This window comes from Piliocolobus tephrosceles, chromosome 1 (genome assembly GCF_002776525.5).
Source record: "Piliocolobus tephrosceles isolate RC106 chromosome 1, ASM277652v3, whole genome shotgun sequence".
Classification (NCBI taxonomy): domain Eukaryota; kingdom Metazoa; phylum Chordata; class Mammalia; order Primates; family Cercopithecidae; genus Piliocolobus; species Piliocolobus tephrosceles.
In genome coordinates this window covers 126,773,887-126,797,083 of record NC_045434.1, presented here as the reverse complement: position 1 = coordinate 126,797,083, position 23,197 = coordinate 126,773,887, and the positions used below count along the sequence as shown (strand labels likewise).

Here is a 23,197-nt window from a genome sequence, read left to right as displayed (position 1 = left end):
TAGTAATTTTATTTCTGCTATCAAATTTCATATATTCTAATTATTGCACTTTCTTTTAATTCCTTTTTCCTCTGCTCTCTTGCCTTTCATTTGATAATATTTTCTTCCACTGCTTTAAAATTTATATGTTTTATTCTTTTTTAATGGTAGTTACCCTTAAGACCTACATTCACAAATATTTACCCTTATTGATTTATTAAAGTTAACAGTTTTTTTCATTTTCCTCCCATATGGTAGTAATTTAACCCAGTACTACTCTAAGTATTCTAAGTAGTACCGGGTTACTTATCCATTCCAGGATGAGATTTGAGCCTGAATGTAAATCAACACACAGTTTCCTTCATTGAGAAAGTTTTGCTATGAAAGTGTCAGCTGAATCAAAGAGTTTGCTTATAACATAGCTGATATGCATTCTGGTACAAGCTCCTTATCTCTTTGAGAACCATTAATTTTTTGTGAACCACCCTTTGAATGGCATTAGTTTAGATCCACTATCCTGTCATTTTGGCCTCTCATTCCTGAGCCCCACACCCCTCAAAATGTTGATATTGTCTATAATTTTAGGTTTGAGAAATTATACATATATTGTTCTTTGTTTCTAGACTTTTGAAAAGAGTTTTTATAAGTCAGGTTTAATGAAATATAGTTTGCATACAATAAAATTCACCTTTTCTAGTGTACAGTTCTACAGATTTTGACAAATAGATACCATTGGGTCATCAGTACCATTCTCAAGATAATGGAATATTTCTATCACTTCAAAAAGTTTCTCTTCAGATTCCCTTCACCCCCAGCATCTGACAACCGTTGATCTATTTTCTGCCTTTTCCAGAATGTCACATAAATGGAATCATAGAGTAGCTTATTATATCTGGCTTTTTTTCACTTAACATGCATTTGAGATCATCCATGTTTTTGTATATGTCAGAAGTTTGTTCTTTCTTAATGCTTAGTTGTATTTCATTGTATGGATGCATCACAGTTATGCATAGCCACCCACCAGTTTCTGGACACTTGGGTGATTCCTGGCGTTTTTTCTAACACAACAATAAATTCAGCCTAAATATTTGGCCACTCTCATGCTATATCTATTGTATCATCTCCTTAATTTGTTTATCTTCTTGTTTGATTACTTCCTCCAAGAATGTCATTCAAATGAATCTTCCATAAGAATATTTGTATTATTAATACATTCTGACATTCTAATGACAATATGGCTTAATAGAACGTAAGTTCAAAGTTATGCTTTTGAATACTTACACATAGAAATATTTCACTTGAGATAAACCTTTTCAATCTGAAGGTTTTTTCTACCTTGAAATTTATCTCCATTATATCTTCAAATATTTCCTCCTCTCCGTGTTTGTATTTCTTCCTTTCTTTTCTAGTTTTATCCTCGGTATAAGCTAGAAAATTTACAAATAAGCTAAGTTGTTTTTTAAAACTTTTTCTACTGCCTCTGGAGCGTTGCTGAAAGTGCTCTTCCAATTACTAATTTATCGTCAGCTGCATCTCTTAGACTATTGCCCGTTACTAATACGTAGCATCAATATTCATTCTAATTGTTATTTTTATGCCTAATATCTCTGTTTTAGTTTCATATTTTTTCCTGATTCATATTGCTAATATCATAACTCATTTTAAATAAATTTATCATGCATATTTAAAAATCTTGGTCCACCTGCTCTACTGATCAGTTTCAGATGGCGTATGTTACTCAACTGTGGTCTTTTAACAGTAGCACTCCTCCAGTGTCGAATTCTTTGTCCGGTGAATTCATGTTCCCCTGGGGTTTCACCAACTCTGTCTGATAAACAAGGAAGGCCCAGTGAGTTTGGAGTGGGAGAGTGGTGTGAGCCCAGAAGGAAATCGCTGGCACTGTCTGTCACTCCCAGTTTCTGCCACTTTCCCAGATCTTTCCTCCAGTCAGGTTTCTACCCTTAGGGAGAAGAAGCACCTAAAGGAAGCAATTAACCTAGCAACCCCGAGGGTGGCAGGGGGAAGGGTAGAGGCTCGATTGGGAGGAGGTGGGGGGAGGTTCGTCTGCAGTTTTTTTGGTTTTCGTTTTTTAAATTCCTCACCCCAACAGGGCTTTTGTGCTGGTCTAATATTACCTGGAAAACTACCCCACCAGTCGCTTCGGTTGGACACTACCATTTCAATTGTGAAGTCGGGCAATGATTGTCCTAAGGCAAGGTGGGAGAGAAGTCTGAGTAAACCACCTCAAGAGCGCCGGTCTCCTGGAGTGTCTGGGTTCGACTCCTGCCTCCACAGCTTACTGTGTCTCCTTGAACAAGTTGCATTACCGCTGGCTGTGCCTCAGTTTCCCTCCTCCGTAGATTAGGAATAACAATAGCAGTGAGAACAGAATCCGGCACACGGTAAATGCTGCTTACCTGTTTGCTATGTAGAATACACTGTTGCTCGGCCCTCAGGAAGGGTCTGCTGAGACTTTCTACTTCCTGCTCAGAGCAGAGGCCGACCACCCGCCCAAGGTTGTGGCGGCGCAGGCTCAGCTTCAGTCGTCAAAGTGCATATCCTGAGAGCCGCTGCCGCGAGGTGGTTGAGGCAACAGGGCAGGGAAGCGTCTCAGCCTTTTCCTCCCACCAGAGCAGGACCCCAGCTGACAGCGGGTGAGCTGGGCAGAAACCCCTGCCGGGAAGAGGCGGACCCAGTGGACCGCGGCGCCCGCAGTCGCCGGACCAGGCGCAGAGGCGAACGGGAGGCGGCGCTGCGCCCTGCCCGCCCCTCCCCGGCCCGGCCCCGGCTTCAGCCCCAGCCCCGGCTTGCGGGCGCTGAGTCTCCGCGTACCGGAGGCGGCGGAGGCTCCCACTCACCGACCCCAGCTGGCCAGCGCACGATGCACTGCCTGGGCGCGGAGTACCTGGTAAGCGCCCACAGGGTCGGCCCTCGGGGGAGGGTCGGGTCCCCCTCCTGCACTCACCTGCCCCGCCGGACGCTTCCGCCTTTCCAGCGCCTCGGGGATCCCGCCCCCGCTTAGTACCTTGGGGCCACCTGGCGGGGAGGACCCTGGACCCTGCTCCAGTGCTGGGGCGGAGGCGGGGGAGACGCGGGCCGCGGGGCGCAAACTTGGGGCCGCCCTCAGGTGCACCTCCAGGTAAGCACTTGTCGGCAGGGGGCTGAACAGCCGCTCCGCACAGGGCAGGTGTTTCAAAGGCTGCGTGAAAGAGCTTCAGGTGGCCACGTAAATAATAATAATAATAATTTTAAAAATTTAGAAAAAGATTGGTTACTTTGACCACTCTTCGAGTAGATTTGGGTTCGGTTTCCAGGTTGAGTCCACTTGTTTATCTTCTTTTTCTCAACTCTCCCTTTTTCTGGAAGGTTTCTGCAGAAGGAGCCCCTAGGCAAAGGGAGTGGCGACCCCAGATTTATAGGAAATGCACAGATACGGCATGGTTATTCCTGTTCTTTCTCTTTTGGACTGGTTTGGTAAGTGTGGGTGCTTGGGAGGAAAGAGGCCAGAGTGTGTGTGGCGCGTCTGGAAATAACTCTGTCCCAAATGTAAATCGTAGTTGGTGCTGCAGTGAGAGACTTCTGCCATTAACCCACAATAAATATCAGTTAGTACTCGGGATAATTCTTGTCCTAGACTCGCTAGAAAGGCTGTCTTTTTGCTACAGGCCATTTTCTAAGGGGTGACTCCATTAGGAAATGGGAATTAACAGTTTGCAACGTGATTGCTATTTAGTAAGGCCAGTGTGTCTCCTCTTACTATTCGAACTTACTAAACAGAAGTTCTTTTACCACCTGCCACACCCCCAAATCAAATATTCCTCAAGCTTTTGGTGCACCTTTAACAAAAGAAAAGCCAGGGTAAGCCTAGCAATAAATTGCATTTCCTTTAGCTGAACATCACACACGCACGCGCGCACACACACACACACACACACACACACACACAAGATATGTTGTGTTTAGCAGCCAATACTGTTAACCATAGCTAACAAGGAATGATTTTTCCTACTCTAGTTTCCAGGTATGTATGATTGCTGGTAAACCCCATCAGGCTGTGCAGTTATAATCCTGAGTCTGTTGGAAGTACTTATTTTAGAGTTGTAGGTAACAGCAGAAAACGTCTCACCCGACGTTTTCAAAGGCCACTTTCACGAAATCATCCATGCCAGGCTAAGACATGCTATTTGCTGCATGGTAAATGATTAATTTATAGAGCAGGGTAATAACTACCAGATAGTAATTACCTTTGTTGAAAAGAATTCCATCTGAATAGGCCCTAAAATGTCATGTTTGTTCTTCTTTCCAAGTAAGAAAGGCATTTGTTCACTTGTTGACTTCAGGCATTTGTTCACTTGTGATCCGTTTCACATAGACAGGTTTGGTTACAGGCACAGTGGAAGGTTAGGTCTGAAACACACAATCAGACTTCTTGCTGCTTGTGTTGGAACTCTCCTCTAGGAGCTGGGAGAGACAGTGCACCTACAATACCTTCTGCCTAACTTCACAGATGGTTGGTGTTTTTATCTGAGACTGCTGTTGTATAAACGCAGGCAGCGACTGGCCTGCCTTGTGCCTGGCAGCTTTGACCTCAAGCTGTTATTGTGATTTAATGATCTGCCTTAGCCCCTCCACAGCTTCAACCTAGGACCTCACTACCAAACTCTCAGCCCAGCAGCTGAGATTCCTGGAGAAAGGCTTTGTAGATGACCTATCACAGCCTGAAGAATTGTGAACCATCTGAGAGGTGGCACGGAACTGGAAACTGCTTTAAAGTTATATTTCATTTGTAAAATAAGTCTGAAGTTTTTAATATGTCCAAGTTCTCATTATGGCTTTCTGTTTTAAGAGTCAGAGTCCTTTCTTAGCTCCCTGGCTTTTAGTATCTTTTGCAACATTTTTTAGTTGAAGGTATTTAAAGCAGAGCAAGGAGTGTTTTGTTTTGGGGTTTGGTTTTGTTTTGTTTTTTCCTGTCTCCATTGCTCAGCTTTCAGGTCTTGTGACAGATGTCATGACTGGTGATATGCCCAACAGGATTATGACTGATGGTGCTGCCCTGAGTTAGGACTGGACAAAGGCTTGGGGGAAGGAGCCGAAATTATAAGCAGAGATGGTTCTTGCAAATGCAGCACCAGCCTGTGTTTATATTTGCATTAAACACAAGGAACAAAGTCTCAAAGTCTGGACTGTCTCTGCCTCTACTTACCCCTCCAGTATCCTCTCCCACCCTGCCTTTTCCTATTCAACCCTCATGATTCCATTTTCCTGATTTCGCAGGCATGGTTGACAGTGACCACCTTGGTGGCCCCACTAGACCAGTGTACACACCTCCTATATCACCTCTCATACAGAATCACAATTGCATGTTTGAAATTAGGACAATGAAAGTTTATAGTAGTAGTTTTTTGGAAGGCTGAGGCAGGAAGATCCCTTGAAGCCAGGAGTTCAAGACCAGCCTGGGCAATAAAGCGAGACCCTGTCTCTACAAAACATAAAAATAAAAAATAATAATCATAAAGTTGTAGTTTTATTAGCAGGGACTCAGGAATACTCAAAAACCACTCCCACCTCTCCTACCCAGAAAAACTTTCCATTCTTCAACACAGGTTTCCAAAGGAAAGAATGATGGTACATGGAAAACATCACTTTGTTATTAGATTACTGGTGAGCTGGGCAGAAGCACGTGACCCCTTTCCTCCCTCTAAGTCCAGACACAATCAAGATCTTACTACACTCCAACTCCAAAGGACGGGACAAGCATGTCAAGGTGCAGTCAGCTTCCCGTGCCAGCCACATTGGCAAACAGAGTCACACCTACTCCACAGCCTTTAGGTAAAGGGTGAGTGACACACACTACTAGCAAAGGTGAGCCATTCATTCTGGAATCTCACCAGTTAGACTTAGGAGGATCTTGGAGAGTGGGGAAGGACAGGGAGCCTCCTTCCCCAGGAGGTCTGCAGCCCGTAAGTCCTGCTTGCCTTCTAGGCTGGGTTCCTGGAGGGCAAGGAGTAGGTTCTGGTCATTCCTGTGTCTCCCAGTAACGAAGTCTCAAGCACACACTAGGCACTTGAAGAATGTTTGTTATTTTGATTTCTAAATTAGTAATAAATGCAGAATATCTAGAAGGTATTTGATTTTAGCACAATGTACCTTTGCAGCATAAGGTATCAATACTATATATTAATGAATGGTGTATTATATCTGCTCTCCTGGAATGAACTTGTCAATATAGAGTATTAAATGGTATCCTATATATTGTGTACAGTAGTGAGAAATTTACTAAGTTTGCATTATGGGAAGATACATATTCAATCTTGGCAGAGAGCCTGTCAGTTTAATGGCACAGTTGTTTGAACTGAAATTTCAAATATTCCACATTCACTATGAGACTGGGAAGAAATGATGATAGATTGCAAGATGTTCTTATCCAACAGAATTCCTGTGGTTCTTTATTTTGTACATCTTAAGCAGTTATTCCAAAACACTATTTGCAGATTTGTGAACAGTATTTTGATACATATCAACTGTGTTGCTTCTGCAGAATCCCCTAAAAGTAAGAAGAGAAAAAAACAAAAATTAGTGGGAAAAAAAAAACAAACCTCAGGGAAAGAATTAGCATAGCCCTGAAGCACTTAAATAAAGCAAGAACCTCAAGGGAAGAAAAATTGAGTTGTACCAGTAAAGTTAGACCAAAAAGAAAAATGATAGACTGTTAAGAAAAAGGGTAAAAAGCACAAAGAGGTAAGAAAATGGAGAGAAATCTGTTTCAGTGGATTAGATTCTCTCTCTACCTAAATTTACAAATAGCAGAAAAGCAGGATGCTGATAGACTGGAGTTGTTGACCCTTGCTGACAGACGAAGGGCTGTGATGCTGGAGAGCTTCATGTTCCACCAGGCTCCATTTTATATCAGCATCTGCAGGGGTGTGGGGTACTGTGTGCTCAGCTCTTTGGCCAGGCTCTCATATGCCCCCGCTTTTGCCAGGTGTTTATCATGGGCTACTCGGTGGTTGCTGGAGCCGCGGGGAGACTCCTCTTCGGCTATGACAGCTTTGGCAACATGTGTGGCAAGAAGAACTCCCCCGTGGAAGGGGCCCCTCTTTCAGGGCAGGACATGACCCTAAAAAAGTAAGTATCTAAGTAAGTCCCCAGTCTGTAAGGAGCCGAACCTCAAAACTTTGTATAAATTCATCACTTAGAGCCTGGAAACTGTTCCCATTCAAAACTCTGTCAGCCTGTTTCATAAAAAGGAAGGCTGTGTGTATAGTACAAGTAAGAGTACAAGTTTTAGAATCAGCAGTCCTAAGTTCAAATTCAGCCCATGCTACTTTTCAGCTGTGTGATCTTGGGCAGAATACTTAACCTCTCAAAGCCTAGTTTGCATCTCTCTAAACTAGTTATTATACCTGCCTCACAAGGTTATTTTAAGGATCCATGAGACACTGCATGAACTAAGGTGTAATAAATGTTAATTGCTGCTATTATTCTCCATAAGGAATTAGAATCATGTTACCAATCGTATATGTTTGAACCCTACATCATCCACACATTGTTTCTGTGTGGAAATACCTGAATGCCACCTGGAACGCTGGGGACCTGTGTCCCACTCCCACCCCAGCTATGGCACTGCGGTGTTGCATTCTTCCCCACACCCGCTACGCCAGCTCCCACAGGGAAACAGAAAGGGGAGAGAAGAGATGGGAATCCCCTGGAGGGGAGAGAAATCCCTGACCATGACCTTCTAAGATGGAGACTGTCTTGTAAGAATTTTTAAGATTTTAGCTCTTGCTTCACATGACGCAACAAAAAAATGATTTTTTATTTATTTTTACTTTTTATTTTTTTGAGACAGAGTCTGTCACCTGGGTTGAAGTTCAGTGGTGTGATCTCGGCTCACTGCAACCTCCGCTTCCCAGGTTCAAGCAATTCTCTTGCCTCAGCCTCCCAAGTAACTGGGACTACAGGTGCCCGCCACCACGCCTGGCTAATTTTTCTGTTTTTAGTAGAGATGGAGTTTCACTGTGTTAGCCAGGATGGTCTCCATCCCCTGACCTTGTGATCTTCCCACCTCGGCCTCCCAAAGTGCTGGGATTACAGCTGTGAGCCACCACACCCAGCTAGAAAAAGGATTTTTAAGACTCAATAATAAAAGTTGCTCCTAAAAGATAAATCCTAAGGATCTAAATAAGTCCTGAATATAAGTTTGGAGTCACCAAATACAAATCTCAGACTAGGCCTCTTATCCTCCTGTGTGTTCCTCCTAAGGGGGCTCTTGCTATTTCTGGACACGGACTGATGAGGGGGCATTTTCTCCTGTACTTGTAGAGCCACTTACAAAGAAGACAGGAGGAGGAAGGGCAACTTAGATGCCCATGTGCTCCCTTTTCACACTGTGTTCATAATGCAGTGTCAAGAAACAGTCATTCCTGGTTGAAGTGAGTATACATTCCATTATTCTCAAAAGCCAAAAGGTAGAAGCAACTCAAGTGTCCATCAGTGGTTGCATGGATAATCAAAATGTAATATGTACATTACAATGAATTATTAAAAAGGAAGGAAATTCTGACACATACTACAACACGGATGAACCTTGAGGATGTCATGCCAAGTGAAATAAACCAGTCACAAAAATACAAACATTGTATGATTCCACTTATAGGAGATATGTAAAGTAGTCAGATTCCTAGAAACGGAAAGTAAAATGGCGATTGCAAAGGGCTGGAAGAAAGGAGGGTGGGAACCTTTTGTTTAATGGGTACAGATTTCAGTTTGGGAAGATGAGTTCTGTGAATGAATGGTGGTGATGATAGCCCAACGTGGATGTACTAATGTCACTATACACTTAGAAAGATTCAGATGGGGCTGGGTGCGGTGGCTCATGCCTGTAATCCCAACACTTTGGAACACCAAGGTGGATGGATCACAAGGTCAGGAGTTCAAGACCAACCTGGCCAATATGGTGAAACCCCATCTCTACTAGAAATACAAAAATTAGCCAGGCGTGGTGGTGGGCACCTGTAGTCCCAGCTACTCAAAGGCTGACACAGGAGAATCACTTGAACCTGGGAGGCGGAGATTGCAGTGAGCCAAGATTAGGCCATTGCACTCCAGCCTGGGCGACAGAGCGAGACTCTGTCTCAAAAAAAAAGAAAAAAGGGATTCAGATGGTATATTTTATGTATATTGTAACACAATTTTTAAACTTTTTCAAAAATATATATATCACACGCCCAGGAAATCTGTTCCTCATCTCCTCTTGCACCCACCTTTCTCCCATCCCCAACAGAAAGGAAAAAAACCTTCTGGGACCGCTTCTCAAGGTCTCTCCCGTAGAGGACAGCCTATGGGGTCTTGCTCTGCCATTCCTGGGGTCTCGGAGCCTGGATAAGTGGTGCACAAAGGTCTGGAAGCTGTGGCTGCTAGCGCATAACCTGCTGATGGCAACACCAGTTTCGTTCTTGTCCCTGCTCTACCCTGCCCCTGGGGAGCTCTAAAAGGGATCTCCTGAGTGTCCTGGCTCTCAACCTGGGAGAAAGGGGGAACGACAAGCCTTTAGTTCCCAGCCTTGGCCCCTCCTTTCCAATTCTCACTTCCCTGTGTTCAGTTATTCTCTGAAGCATATTTGAACACTCTGAGGTACAAATGTGTTCTCCATGGAGTCCATTGAATAGTTTGTGCATTGGCCTGATCTAGTGATCAATGGACAGTTTAATCAGTCGCTTCTTTTCCTCAGATTTTCTCAGGTAACTCCTAGTGTTATCCCCCAGAAAACACTAAATCTGGAGAAATAAAGTTTTGTTAACATTTTTGGATCATTTCCAAGCTGCACAGCCTCACGGATGACCACCAGTAGGCATAATAAGTGTTCAATTACGCTGAAACAATTATGAATGTGTGCCTGGGTGATCCCTGCATTTGATAGCATGTGGATATTTTTTAAGGCCCACAATTAAGCCCAGTGAAGAGGCAATGCTCTAACACACTCTTCTGTCTCATCTGTTTCCTAGACACGTGTTCTTTATGAATTCCTGCAACCTGAAAGTCAAAGGTATGTGGCTCGACCGCACGGCCCTCTGTGTATCCAGCTGCCCTGAAGAGCAGCTTGACTCCCTGGAAGATGTTCAGCTGTTTGCAAACACCAGTGGTAGGTACTGAGGCCTGGTTCATTCTTTTCCCCATGGTAGGGTAAGCTATGGGAACTTAGATGAGATCATTTATCCTGACCCTGCTTTCTCTGGAAAGCTGGAAGGTTTACCTCCTTGTGAGTGCCTCTTGTGTGGAAAAGGCCGTAAGCATGTTCTCTTGAGCTTGTTCAGGTTATTTTTGTTCTGTATGGATTTATCTGACACCCTAGCTGTTCCATGTATCCTCCCTGCCACTGTGGGGGAATGGTTGTCCACAGAGAGAGGACACAGCCCACATTTGGGACCAAAGGCAGGGTCAGAAGGAAGTCAAAGAGCTCCATGCACATGAGCACATCCAATCCTAGAGATGTACGGGCAGGGTGTGGGTTGAATTGCTGACAAATAGGTCTTTTCATGAGATTGTCGGAGCTAAAAGATACTTCCACTGAGCAGTGAGATATCACAAGTTGTACCAAAAGCATTTGTATAACTGAAATACCTTGTACTGGGTCCACTGTTTAGAATTTTATCTGCCTGAAAAATGGTTTGCCAGATTTTTAGAAATTATTTGCAAAGCCAGGTTTAAACTATCAAGCTTCTACAAGAAATTGTTTTCAAATACGCTTCAGATTATTTTAGGACCAATCATGTAACTTTTAGTTTTGAATTTGGGGTTTTGAAGAGAAAGTAAGGAAGAGAGGCCTTCACTAGACCTCAGATTGTATGACTATTCTTTTTGTGTTTCTGTCACCCGTAAACCTTGTAGCTGATTCTTTCTCCTTTCTGGTTTGGTAACATGACTGCGGTTTCCTTACTGACTCACCTGGGAAGATGGTATAATGTCTATGTGTTCTGCTTCCAGGGTCTTTCCTGTGTGTTTATAGTTTGAATTCCTTCAACTATACCCACAGTCCAAAAGCAGACTCACTGTGCCCCAGGCTACCAGTTCCTCCAAGGTAAAAGCTTCCATACTTTTTCCTTAACCCTCAACAAAAGTTACTGGGTACTTGGTGTGCATCTGTTACTCTTATAGGCATTGTGAGAAGGAGATATCAGAAGAGCCCCTGCCTGCAGGGAGCTTACAATCTATGGAAGCCAGGGATAAAAACATGGCGGGACTATTTGCAGTATGCCTGTGGACAGTGGATTAGAAATCAGGCTAAATAAGGAGAAAACTCAGCAAACAATAAAAATACACGTAGTCTTCAAAGAACACTAGAGCTAGCAAGAAGTAACATGTGAACTATTACTAACAGGGTGATTTTATAAATTAGTGTGTATTTTTTTCTACTCCAACTATTTATTGCAAAGTAGAAATCATTTACTTTGGCTGGGCATGGTGGCTCATGCCTGTAATCCCAGCACTTTGGGAGACGGAGGCAGGCAGATCACAAGGTCAGAAGATGGAGACCATCCTGGCCAACATAGTGAATCCCCATCTTTACTAAAAATACAAAAATTAGCTGGGCGTGGTGGCGCGTGCCTGTAGTCCCAGCTACTTGGGAGGCTGAGGCAGAAGAATCGCTTGAACTTGGGAAGTGGAGGTTGCAGTGAGCCGAGATCATGCCACTACACTCCAGCCTGGTGACAGAGCGAGACTCTGTCTCAAAAAAAAAGAAAGAAATCATTTACTTTTGGCTTTTTATCACAATCAGACTTTATTAGTTTTTATTGCTCTAGATATCTTCATAAGAAACAGACCAGATAGACAAGGCCAAGTGAGCACCACACCTTTCTTCTCAGTGAAAACAGAAAGCACAGGTCCTTGTCAAGAGTACACTTGGTGGGCTCCTTGCAAGGTCTTATTCACCCCTATAAATTAGTGTAGTACCTGGCACATGGTAGGCACCTTACAAATATTTGTAGAATAAAGTTGTAATGATGGAGCAGTGGTTACATTGCCATGGCGAATGGCACATGTTTATACCTTTGAGAAGGCTAAGGGGAAAGATACAGTGAGTATTTATTGCCACCATCATGATGCTGAGATGTACTAAAGGAAAACTTGTATTGATTTTGAATTGTCATTCTTTTGAAAGATGTGAGTATGTTTACAATGTAGGAGACGAGACCTCTCTGAAAAATCCCTGAGAAATAATGATGATTTAATTAAAACAAAGCATTATTCCAATCCTCTAGGATGGTGTTTATTGAACTCTTGTTTGGGACTTACAGTAAGAAATTCATTACATCCCAACTCTTGTATGCACATACCTTCATATGTCCTTATGTATATAAAACAATACGAGAAATCTCACAAAGCAACCTTTACCCTTATTACATATGATTCACACCCTTAGTTACTATTCTGTTGCCTTTTAAAAAATAATGTATTTCATAGTCTTCTAACTGGTTGCAAGTGAAGCTTGAAAAATGCTCATCTAGCAGGTGCTCACACAAACGCAAAAAGACTTGAGTAGGTTTTAATCACATCGAAGGCAGAAAATAGCCATTTTGTGATATTCTTTTCTAAAATAAATACTCCATGTTGTAAGTAATTGAAGGAGGAGAGAACTATTTGCTGAGGAGAATACCCATTTCATGTTTCTGTAATTTTTTTTTTTTTTTTTTGAGACAGAGTCTTGCTCTTGTCACCCAGCCTGGAATGCAATGGTGCGATCTCAGCTCACTGCAACCTCCATCTCCCAGGTTCAAGCAATTCTCCTGCCTCAGCCTCCCAAGTAGCTGGGACTACAGGCACATGCCACCACGCCCAGCTAATTTTTGTATTTTTAGTAGAGATGGGGTTTCTCCATGTTGGCCAGGCTGGTCTTGATCTCTTGACCTCATGATCCGCCTGCCTCGGCCTCCCAAAGCGCTGGGATTACAGGCATGAGCCACCGCGCCTGACCTATAATATCTTATTTTAAAATTCTGGTAATTGTAAATGTGTTTATGATACTTCACATTCTGGTAAAATATAAGTATCATAAACACATCTTAATGAAACATACTGTACCCAATAAAAAAAAAAACTAGAATGTTTTAGTAGTAGGTGGAAGGAAAATTCTCTAGCACTTGGAGAGGACTTTTTTAAGAACACAATTTGTAGGCCGGGCGCGGTGGCTCAAGCCTGTAATCCCAGCACTTTGGGAGGCCGAGACGGGCGGATCACGAGGTCAGGAGATCGAGACCATCCTGGCTAACACGGTGAAACCCCGTCTCTACTAAAAATACAAAAAACTAGCCAGGCGAGGTGGCGGGCGCCTGTAGTCCCAGCTACTCCGAAGGCTGAGGCAGGAGAATGGCATAAACCCGGGAGGCGGGGCTTGCAGTGAGCTGAGATCCGGCCACAGCACTCCAGCCCGGGCGACAGAGCAAGACTCGGTCTCAAAAAAAAAAAAAAAAAAAAACACACAATTTGTAACTGTAGATGTAACTACAGATGGCATTGAAAGAGAATGGAATTTTTAAGGTTGTAATTTAACCAGAGTTGGATAAACTCTCCTCTTACTATAAATGGGATGGCAACCGTAATTCCACAGGAAGCTTCTATCTTGATACTTATGATGATAATAGCAAACACTTATTGAGCTTTTGATACTTTTCTAAATCCTTAACATAATTTGGGCCCCAGAAAACGTCTACATTGTAGGTATTGTTTTCATCCGTATCTTACAACTGAGAAAACTGATGCAGAGAGGTTTAAGTCATACACCCAGCAAATGGAAAAGCTGGCATTCAAACCCAAGCAGCGCCTTATGTTTGAGTCAAAACTTGGTTTTATTTTGACTGGTGAGTGGCCTTCCTAGACTCACATCAAGCTGGGAGAAAGAGTCCCCATACCCTGTGTCATAATAGCACCATTTCTTCTCACTCTCAAGCCGGCCCTAGTCCTTTTCACCCTAAATGCAAGTGTTTCCAATACTAACTTTTTGAGTAAAGACAAAACCCTTGACTGAGTGGCCTTTTTTAGACAGAATGAAAGAGAGAGAGAAATAGCCTCAAGGGCTCCATTCCCCTTTCCTGCACAAGCAAGTGTTTGTTTAAGGTGAAAATGATCATATTTATCATGGAATAGCCGTGCCAAGACTAAAAAGCTGGAAAACATGAGAAGGGTGGCTATAGGGCCAAAGAATATTTTCTAAATACCTCTTTTTGACTGAACTGATTGTTTCTTCCTCCTCTGTTGATCATGTGAGGTATAACGTACCCTTTTAGAGTAATGGCTAAATATCAAGAAGTTTGTGGACCTGGGTATGAGCTTTTAAGAGCAGTGAAAAAGCACTGCAGAAGATAACAAGCAAATAGATCTTTTTTCACTTTGGTGTTCAACATGGTAATGTAGTTTTAGTCCCCTATGTATTCCAAATCTAAAAGGCATGGATATTTCCCCCCAGTACATTCTAGTTCTACCCTCCTACATAGGTGCCCACGCATGTCACTGCGTGGTTTGCTCAGCTGAATTCCATATACATGGTGATCTAAATATACAGGCAGCTTGCCCAATGACTTCCTGCAAGTTTGAGTGGCTTTGCTAATGGGAAGAAGAAAAGCAGAAGTAGTGAAGAAACCTCAGACCATGGCCTAAAGATGCATCCCTGTGAGCCGGACATGGTGGCTCACATCTGTAATCCCAGCACTTTGGGAGGGCAAGGTGGGCAGATCACCTGAGGTCAGGACCAGCCTGGCCAACAATGATGAAACCCTGTCTCTACTAACAATACAAAAATTAGCTGGGCGTGGTGGCAGGCACCTGAAATCCCAGCTACCTGGGGAGGCTGAGGCGGGAGAATCGCTTGAACCTGGAAGGTGGAGGTTGCAGTGAGCTAAGACCGCGCCATTGCACTCCAGCCTGGGCGACAAGAGCAAAATTCCGTCTAAAAAAAAAGATGCATCCCTAGCCCAGCTAATGAAATATTCTAAATCTCGAAAGGAGTGGCAGTTGCATAGATGTATATATTTATCAAAGTCTCTAATTTTATGTTTAAGATCAGTGCATTTCATTGTATCTAAATTTTGCCTCAGTAAAAATAAGAGGAATTCCTTACATTCTGAAGTGTATTAAGTTAAAAAAAAAAAAGCAAATAATAGAACAGTCTGCAGTATACTGTCTTTTGCATAAAAAGTGGAAAATATAAGTATATATAAACATATAAATATATACATATAGGTACATATTTGCTTGTATAACCATTACATCAAGCATGACTTACAGGATGTAGTCAGAAAGCAATTTTATTTTTGTCTTTCTCTATCTCTTTAAATTTATTCAGTGGGACTAGTTTTTTCTGCCCCTGAATAAAAACACAGGCAATTTCCAAGGCTTCTCTGGTAACTTTTAAGTAATATATACTGAGTCACTTTAAGTTGTAACAGATGCTTTCAATTCAATAATTAAAATGTTCAGCCCAGACCAGGCACAGTGGCTTATGCCTGCAATCCCAACATTTTGGGAGGCCAGGGCTGTAGGATTGCTTGAGGTCAGGAGTTCAAGACCAGCCTGGACAACGTAACGAGACCTTGTCTCTACAAAAAATTTAAAAATTAGATTGGCATAGTAGAACATGACTGTAGTCCTAGCTGAAGCTGAGGTGGGAGGATCTCTTGAACCCAGGAGTTTGAGGTTGTAGTGAGCTGTGACCATGCCACTGCACTCCAGCCTTGGTGACCGAGCAAGACCCTTTCTCAAAATTTTTTTTAAAAATTAAAAAATATTCAGCCTGATGTGATAAAGTTCTCACTTGATTGGAGGTTCAAACTTCTGTCCCCTGCATGCTTGGCCGTGGAGCAAGCGGGAAGGCCACAGTCCAGGAAGGAGGTTGTAGTCAGCTGCTCTTCTCCTCTGTTTATTCCTCCCCTCCTCTCCCAGCTTGCTAAAACAGGTTTTGTCTAAGGGGCTGGTGCAGCAAAAGTGAAGATAAGAAAAGAGTAGCAGGAACACATTTAGTTGTCTGATACTAGCACCAGCATTCTCTGGGCTTGGTAGATGTCCTGGCCAGCTCTTTCCCTCATGAGCGTGTTTTGGGTTCTTTGGGGCTCCTTCAGCTGCAGTGCCTTTCGTGTAGTCCAGTGCATCTGTGCTCTGGCTGGTCATGTGAGAGCCTTTCTCAGAGGGCTGTCTTAGCCCTGTAGAAGTCCCGTCACTGGGACTTGTGCACATGCAGCCCACAACTTGACCCCGGGAAGCCCTCTGCACCCTTTGCCCTGACAAACGCCCTGAGGTTCGTTAACTCCCCAGCTGTAGCTCTCTGCTCTGTTATTAAAGCTGCTCACCCTCCAGATTTCTTGGGGTGGCTCAGACCTTAAGCCAGGGGATTCCCTAAGCTCTGTGAGTTTTCCATGAAACCCTTCTCATCTGACTTAGGAGTAGTACCCTTCACCCTCTTCCCCTTGGGAATGGAGATGGAGTCACATGACAGGTCTAGTAAAAAAAAAAATTTCAGCTCTTCAAAATTACTCTTCTAATGATTCTCTGCACTTGTCATCACCTGTGCAGAGTGGATTTTACTATATGCAAATAAAAATTAAAATCAAGATGTCTGGAGATCTTAGGATAAGAGTGTAGAGGGTGACAAATTACAAAGAAGGAGCTGATGTAACTTTGGAAAACAGCTTTGTGACTAGATACTGTAAGCTAAAAACAAAAGGAACTGTACATAAACATTGTACGTCAGATAGTACACTTGTTTATCACATAGCTACTGGTTAACAATTGTTTTCATTTTTTTCATTTTTTAAAATTCCCTAAACAGTAGAGTATAATGGTTAGCAATTCTGAAACTACATACAAGAATCGATTATAAGACCTAGAATCAGTAATATCCCACCATACCCAATACCCAGATCATGGTTTCTAATCGTCAGTCTTCAAGGGTTCTTTGGAGAAATGTCATGCTCTAGGACCTGGATAAGGAAGACACCAGCTACGCCTGGTATCATCCTCTAGCATCAGAAAGTCAGAAAGTGCTCAAGAAAGAAAAAGAATGGGTCTTGTCAAAAGGACACAGATGCCTCGTAGTGGCCAAAACTGGAATAGATTGAATAGCACAATTACAGATTATAACCCAAAGAAAAGAATAAATATCCATGAGGCCATACTGATATAAATAAATAATTGAATAAATAAATAAATGGGGGAAAAGGATAAATCTTTTTTTTTGAAACAGAGTCTTGTTCTGTTTTCCGGGCTGGAGTGCAGTGGTGTGATCTCGGCTCACTGCAACCTACACCTCCCGGGTTCAAGCGATTCTCCTGCCTCAGCCTCCTGAGTAGCTGGGATTACAGGTGCCCACTACCATGCCCAGCTAATTTTTGTATTTTTAGTAGAGATGGGATTTCACCATGTTGGCCAGGCTCGTCTCAAAATCCTGACCTCAAGTGATCCACTCGCCTCGGCCTCCCAAAGTGCTAGGATTACAGGTGTGAGGCACTGCGCCCGGTGAAAGGGATAAATCTTTACTTCTTCCTCCCAGAGGTGGAATTTCCCTCCCTTTGAGAGTGGGCTAGGCTTAGTGACTCATTTCCAAGAAATAGAGAGGGAAAAGAGAAAAATAACAACTTTACGTGGAGAAACCTGGCAGGTACCACCTTAACCTGGTGATCAAGATCAACTTCACCAGTGTAGTCATGTTCCCTGATAGGGTGAGAAAGGCACTTCACCTCTGTGGCAGTCTCCCAAAAACCTGTTGACTGTAGTCTAATCATGAGAAAACATGAGAGAAATTCTACAAATTTAGGGACATTTTACAAAATACCTGACTATGAATCTTCAGAAATGTCAAGGTCATGAGAAACAACGAAAAACTAAGAAACTTGGCACAGTCCAGGCATAGTGGTTCGCACCTGTAATCCTAACACTTTGGGAGCAGAAGTGGGAGGATGGCTTGAACTCTGGAGTTCAAGACTGGTTTGGGCAACATAGCAAGACTCTGTCTCTACAAAAAATATAAACTGTCATGACCAAAGAGGAGACATGACAATTAAATGCCATGTGCTATCCTGAATTGGATCCTGGAATGGAAAAAGGATGTTATCGTAAAATCCAAATAAAGGCTGTAGTTTAGTTAGTAGTTTAGTGCCAATGTTAAATCTTAATTTTCACAAATATACTGTGGTTAGGTAAGACATTCACATTAGGGGAAGGTGAGTGAAGGATACACAGAGGAACCCTCTACTATTGTTGCAATTCTTTTGTAACTCTAAACTTATTCAGAAATTAAAAGTTTATTTTAAAAAATGCTCTTCTTATCAACTTCCAACTCTTTTATGCTCTCAGAATGGATGTGGGTTTAAGAATAATCTAACCACTTTTCTCCCACCTCTTTTTTGGCACGCCCTGAATGGTGGAGTCTGGCATCTCATTTTGGAGTATAATTTTTATTATATTTGAGCTCAGCTGCAAATTCCATTTAAACTTCCTTTGATACTTACATATGCTAATAAAAGTCTCTAGAATGGTTTGCAGGACACCAAAAACAATGGGTGACTGTGAGGAAATGTACTTCAGTAGCTCAGGGACAAGGAAAGGCAATTTCTTGCTGTTTGCTCTTTTGTACCTTTTGGAATTTAAGCCATGTGAATGTATTACCCCTTCAAAAATGTAATTAAAAAAAATACCCTTTGTGTTACTCTTCTCTTGAACCAGTATCCAGTGACTCAGGAACTGTTTCTGTAATATTGAGACTTCTGGAGAAAGATTCTTCCATGTGTTCTATGTTGTGCTTCATTAGACGTTTGGAAAGTCATTTCTTTTCTTCAGGGCAATGAAATCTTGTTAACATTTGGGTTCTCCTTTGTTTCATTCTTATACATTGCACAAAATGATTGGTGATTGGGTTTTGAGCAGCTTTTTAGATAATTTGACACTTCTTTGGTTGGGATTATTTCCACCATTTGGGGTTCATGGAAAGAAAGAACAGGACCTGGTGAAGGTATCAGTGGCCTTATGAAGATTCATTAGAATGCATATTCCTTGGCTATTTTACATTTCAGGAAGGGGCTAAAAAAAAGGCCAACTTTCTCATCTACCCAAGGCAGTTAACTACAGCATCAATCATACATTTACTATTCATTTATTGAGCACCCACTGTTCATAGCAAGGCTCTCAAGTCTCATATGCCTTCTTAAACAGGACAGAATTAAGCTAATAGTGTCATTAACATGGCTTCTGTCTCTTCCAGTTCACATCCCTAATAGTTCCTTACAGAAATAAAGTTCTTTTGTTGGAGTTGGTAGTTTGTTTCTAAGAAGGGCTAAGACAGGAGAGTAAAAAATGTGGTTCCCACTGGGCACGGTGGCTCATGCCTGTAATCCCAACACTTTGGGACGTCAAGGTGGGTGGATCATTTGAGCTCATGTTGCCCAGCCTGAGCAACATGGTGAAACTCTGTCTCTACAAAAAATGCAAAAATTAGCTGGGTGTGGTGGCACATGCCTGTAGTCTCAGATACTCAGGAAGCTGAGGTGGGAGAATAGCTTGGGCCCTGGAGGCGGAGGTTGCACTGGCCCGTGATCGAGCCACTGTACTCCAGCGTGAGCGACAGAGCCAGACCCTGTCTCAAAAAAAAAGAAAGAAAGAAAGAAAAAAAAGTGGTTCCCCATAAATAAAATGTAGTACATGTACACATACCACAGAGTAGTATTTAGCCTTAAAAAAGAAGAAATCCTGCTATTTGCAACAACATGGATGAACCAGAGGATATTATGTTAAATGAAATAAATCAGGTACATAAGGGCAAATCCCATGCATGATCCTAGTTGTATGTGGAATCTAAAATAGTCAGATTCATGGAAACAGAGAACAGAATGGTGGTTATCAGGGTTGCGGGCAGGGGAAATGAGAGATGTTGATCAAAGGATACAAGTTTCTGTTACGTAGGGTGAATAAATTCTAGATACATAAAGTAGAGCATGGTGACTATAGTTCATAATACTGTATTATATATTTGAAATTTGATACAACAGATCTTCAGTGTTCTCAAAAGACGATAACTATGGGAATTGATGGATACGTTCATTAGCTTAACTGTAGCAATCATTGCACAAAGTTTATATATATCAAAACATCACCTTGTATACCTTAAATATATGCAATTTTTATTTTTAAAAATGTTGCTCCCCAAGTTTAGGTTTTTGGTTTCTGTGGGTCCCCATAATCAACTTCCTATTCAGAACATCAACTAATCGATGCAGCAGAGTACACTTGCCTGGCTTTCTAAGGTGTGCTCTGCAAATGGCATGCTGGGCCCCGCTCTATTACTATAGTTCTTAAGCATTTTTGGTTATTGAGAATGTTAAACAAACATCTTTTAAAGTTAAATATTAAATAAACATTTTTGCCATGTTTTTTTTTTTTTTTTTTTTTCTATTTTTAGCAAGTCATTTCCCTTATTTAACCGATGCATCCCTCAAACACCTGAGTGCTATTCCCTGTTTGCATCTGTTTGGATAAATGATGTTGACACCCTCCACCGCATTCTAAGTGGAATCATGTCAGGAAGAGATACAATCCTTGGCCTGTGTATCCTCACATTAGGTAATTCTCAGTTAAGTTAATTTTAGTAATTGTTTACGGAATGCCAAAGTTCCTAGCACTTTTATACGTTGTACAATGAAAATTAGCCTCTTTATTTAAATACAAAACTTTGTATTTTTTTATAGATATTTTCGGTGTTTCAGATTTAAGGGGGATGGGACAATAAGAATAGAGGAACAGCTGGCCCTCTGGCAGTAAGCCTCAGTGGGTGGGGTTGCCTTGATATACTGACCATGCCCTAGTGTCTGCTCTTCACTGGCGATGGGTATATAAAGCAGATTGCTAATTTGTGGATGGGACATGAAAAATACAACTGTCAGGGTGACCAGAAACCATGTCTCTGGCCCAACATGCCTCCACCTGTAGGTGAACCAGATCAGAAGGCTGCTTGGTGAGCAGGGCAAGGACATGTGTGCATCCATGTTAAATGGAGTCAGACTGCAATGGCCTGCTGTATCCTGCTCCTCTAAGAAACATACCTGCTTTGGGTTGTGGACAGGTCAAGGCCTCGAGCCTTCTCTGGGCATTTCTGGAAGCAGCTACCCACTCTTGACCGTTTGAGTTCCCATTTTCTATGTTTCAGTTGGCTGAAATCAAGAGCCAGCTTTCTTTTTGAACAGGTTAATACACTCTGCTCCTTTAGTCAGTGGTAAGAGCCTGTTGTCTCCTTGCTTTCCAGTGGCAGCCCCCCAACCTGTTGGTTGAGAGAAACTCTTTGGTCAGACAGTAACATATTTCTAACAGTTAACAAATTGAGTTTTCCACAGTTTCGTTACTAAAAGGTTCCTAATTCCTAAATGCTTGGGGATATTTAACTAGTCACCATTATGACTTTCAGACTTCTTATTTAGGCTGAAAATGACTTCAGTTGACTCAAACAAGATGCTTTTACTCGCAGATACTGGCTTGGTTACAATATATAACAAAAAAACCTCAGGTTATTCCTGATATCTTATAGAATGACCTAACGGCCCTGCAAGGACATAGTCATGTACTTATTAGATTCATAATGGTATTAACAGCTGTCGTTTACCGTGCCAGGCATTGTACTTATTCTTCACTCATTAAAACCTCAGAATCCCAGTACCACTCGTAGGAGAGGAAACTGAGGCTTAGAGAGGTTTAGAACTTGGCTGGTATTGCACACCTAGGAGAAGAGGTGGCAGAACTAAGACTCAAACCCAGATCTGTGTGATCCCAAAACCCACCTTACTAAACATAACTCCGATCTAGATGCAATCCTAATTTCCTATGTCAAAAAAAGGACATACAGCTTATTTCATGGTTAGGATCTTAAATTCTTCATTTTAAAGACATTAATCTTTCATATTTAATAAGAGTACCTTAGAACATGTAAAGTCAGAACTTTACATAATAAAGTCAAAAGATTTAAGTGTGATAAGATTTTTTTTTTTTTTTTTTTTTTACTTTAAGTTCTAGGGTACATGTGCACAACGTGCAGGTTTGTTACATATGTATACATGTGCCATGTTGGTGTGCTGCACCCATGTGATAAGAATTTTAAATGGTTCATTTGAACTTGTAGGAAAAAAAGATTTGGGCATTTGAGAATAATATTGCTATAAATTTTTATCTTTTTCTTTCTTTTTACTGAGACAAAGTCTTGCTCTGTCGCCCAGGCTGGCGTGCAGTGGCACCATCTTGGCTCACTGTAAGCTCCGCCTCCCGGGTTCAAGTGATTCTGTGTCTCAGCCTCCCGAGTAGCTGGGATTACAGGTGCCTGCCACCAAGCCTGGCTAATTTTTTGTATTTTTGGTAGAGACAAGGTTTCACCATGTTGGCCAGGCTGTTCTCAAATTCCTGACCTCAGGTGATCCACCAGCCTCAGCCTCCCAAAGTACTGGGATTATAGGCATGAGCCACCATGCCCAGCCAAAATTTTTTTATTTTTAAGAAGAATACTAGGACTTCCAGAGACTGGCTTACCACACTTGATTGAATGGTGCGTCAGAGACTGCCCCACATATACCTTGTTATTTTTATTTAGTGTTTAGTAGATATCCCAAGATATTTAGGGTTTGAATAAAATCCTCAGCCATCACCGTTCTGTTCTGGGGGGCTTTGTCATTGCAGTGCTGCCATCATCTCCTCTACCCTTTGTTGCTATTGAGGTTTATGTGTTTTGCTTAATTTTTCAGCCTTGTCTTTGGCCATGATGTTTACCTTCAGATTCATCACCACCCTTCTGGTTAACATTTTCATTTCATTGGTTATTTTGGGATTGTTGTGTAAGTATTTCTCTACTTGACTGATTTCTTTTTGATTAAATGAAGAGCCTTTCCATTAAGTATAGAACTTTAACATTGGCATTTTTAAGCTACATGGAGTCTTAAAGAGTATCTAGCCCTGTCACTTTACAAATGAGAAATCTCGGCCCCAGGGAGGACAACGGGAGTTGCTATGTCTCACAGACAGTGCAAAGTTAATGACCAATCCTTTTTCTTTTCTTTTTTTTTTCTGTCTTTCTTTCTGTCTTTCTTTCTCTTTCTTTCTCTCTCTTTCTCTCTTTCTCTCTTTCTCTCCTTCTCTCCTTCCTTCCTTCCCTCCTTCCCTCCTTCCTTCCTTCCTTCCTTCCTTCCTTCCTTCCTTCCTTCCTTCC

At 42.1% G+C, this 23,197-nt stretch overlaps 1 protein-coding gene across 8 annotated transcripts in view; it reads left to right on the top strand.

Moving 5' to 3' along the window:
* The first annotated feature begins 2,766 nt into the window (after window positions 1-2,766).
* Window positions 2,767-23,197, top strand: part of SLC44A3 (solute carrier family 44 member 3) — a 75,138-nt gene continuing 54,707 nt past the window's right edge. For 2 of the 8 annotated variants that reach the window (XM_023231025.3, XM_023231024.3), the window contains exons 1-7: window positions 2,767-2,887; window positions 3,346-3,453; window positions 6,962-7,104; window positions 9,984-10,120; window positions 10,963-11,056; window positions 20,417-20,577; window positions 22,737-22,826. In XM_023231025.3, the coding sequence (XP_023086793.2) occupies window positions 2,861-2,887; window positions 3,346-3,453; window positions 6,962-7,104; window positions 9,984-10,120; window positions 10,963-11,056; window positions 20,417-20,577; window positions 22,737-22,826 (760 nt within the window). In that variant the 5' untranslated portion in view covers window positions 2,767-2,860. Of the gene's footprint in view, window positions 2,888-3,001; window positions 3,119-3,345; window positions 3,454-6,961; window positions 7,105-8,301; window positions 8,412-9,983; window positions 10,121-10,962; window positions 11,057-20,416; window positions 20,578-22,736; window positions 22,827-23,197 lie in introns of those variants that run through there. The other 6 variants (XM_023231026.3, XM_023231030.3, XM_023231027.3 and 3 more) reach the window with 6 other exon arrangements.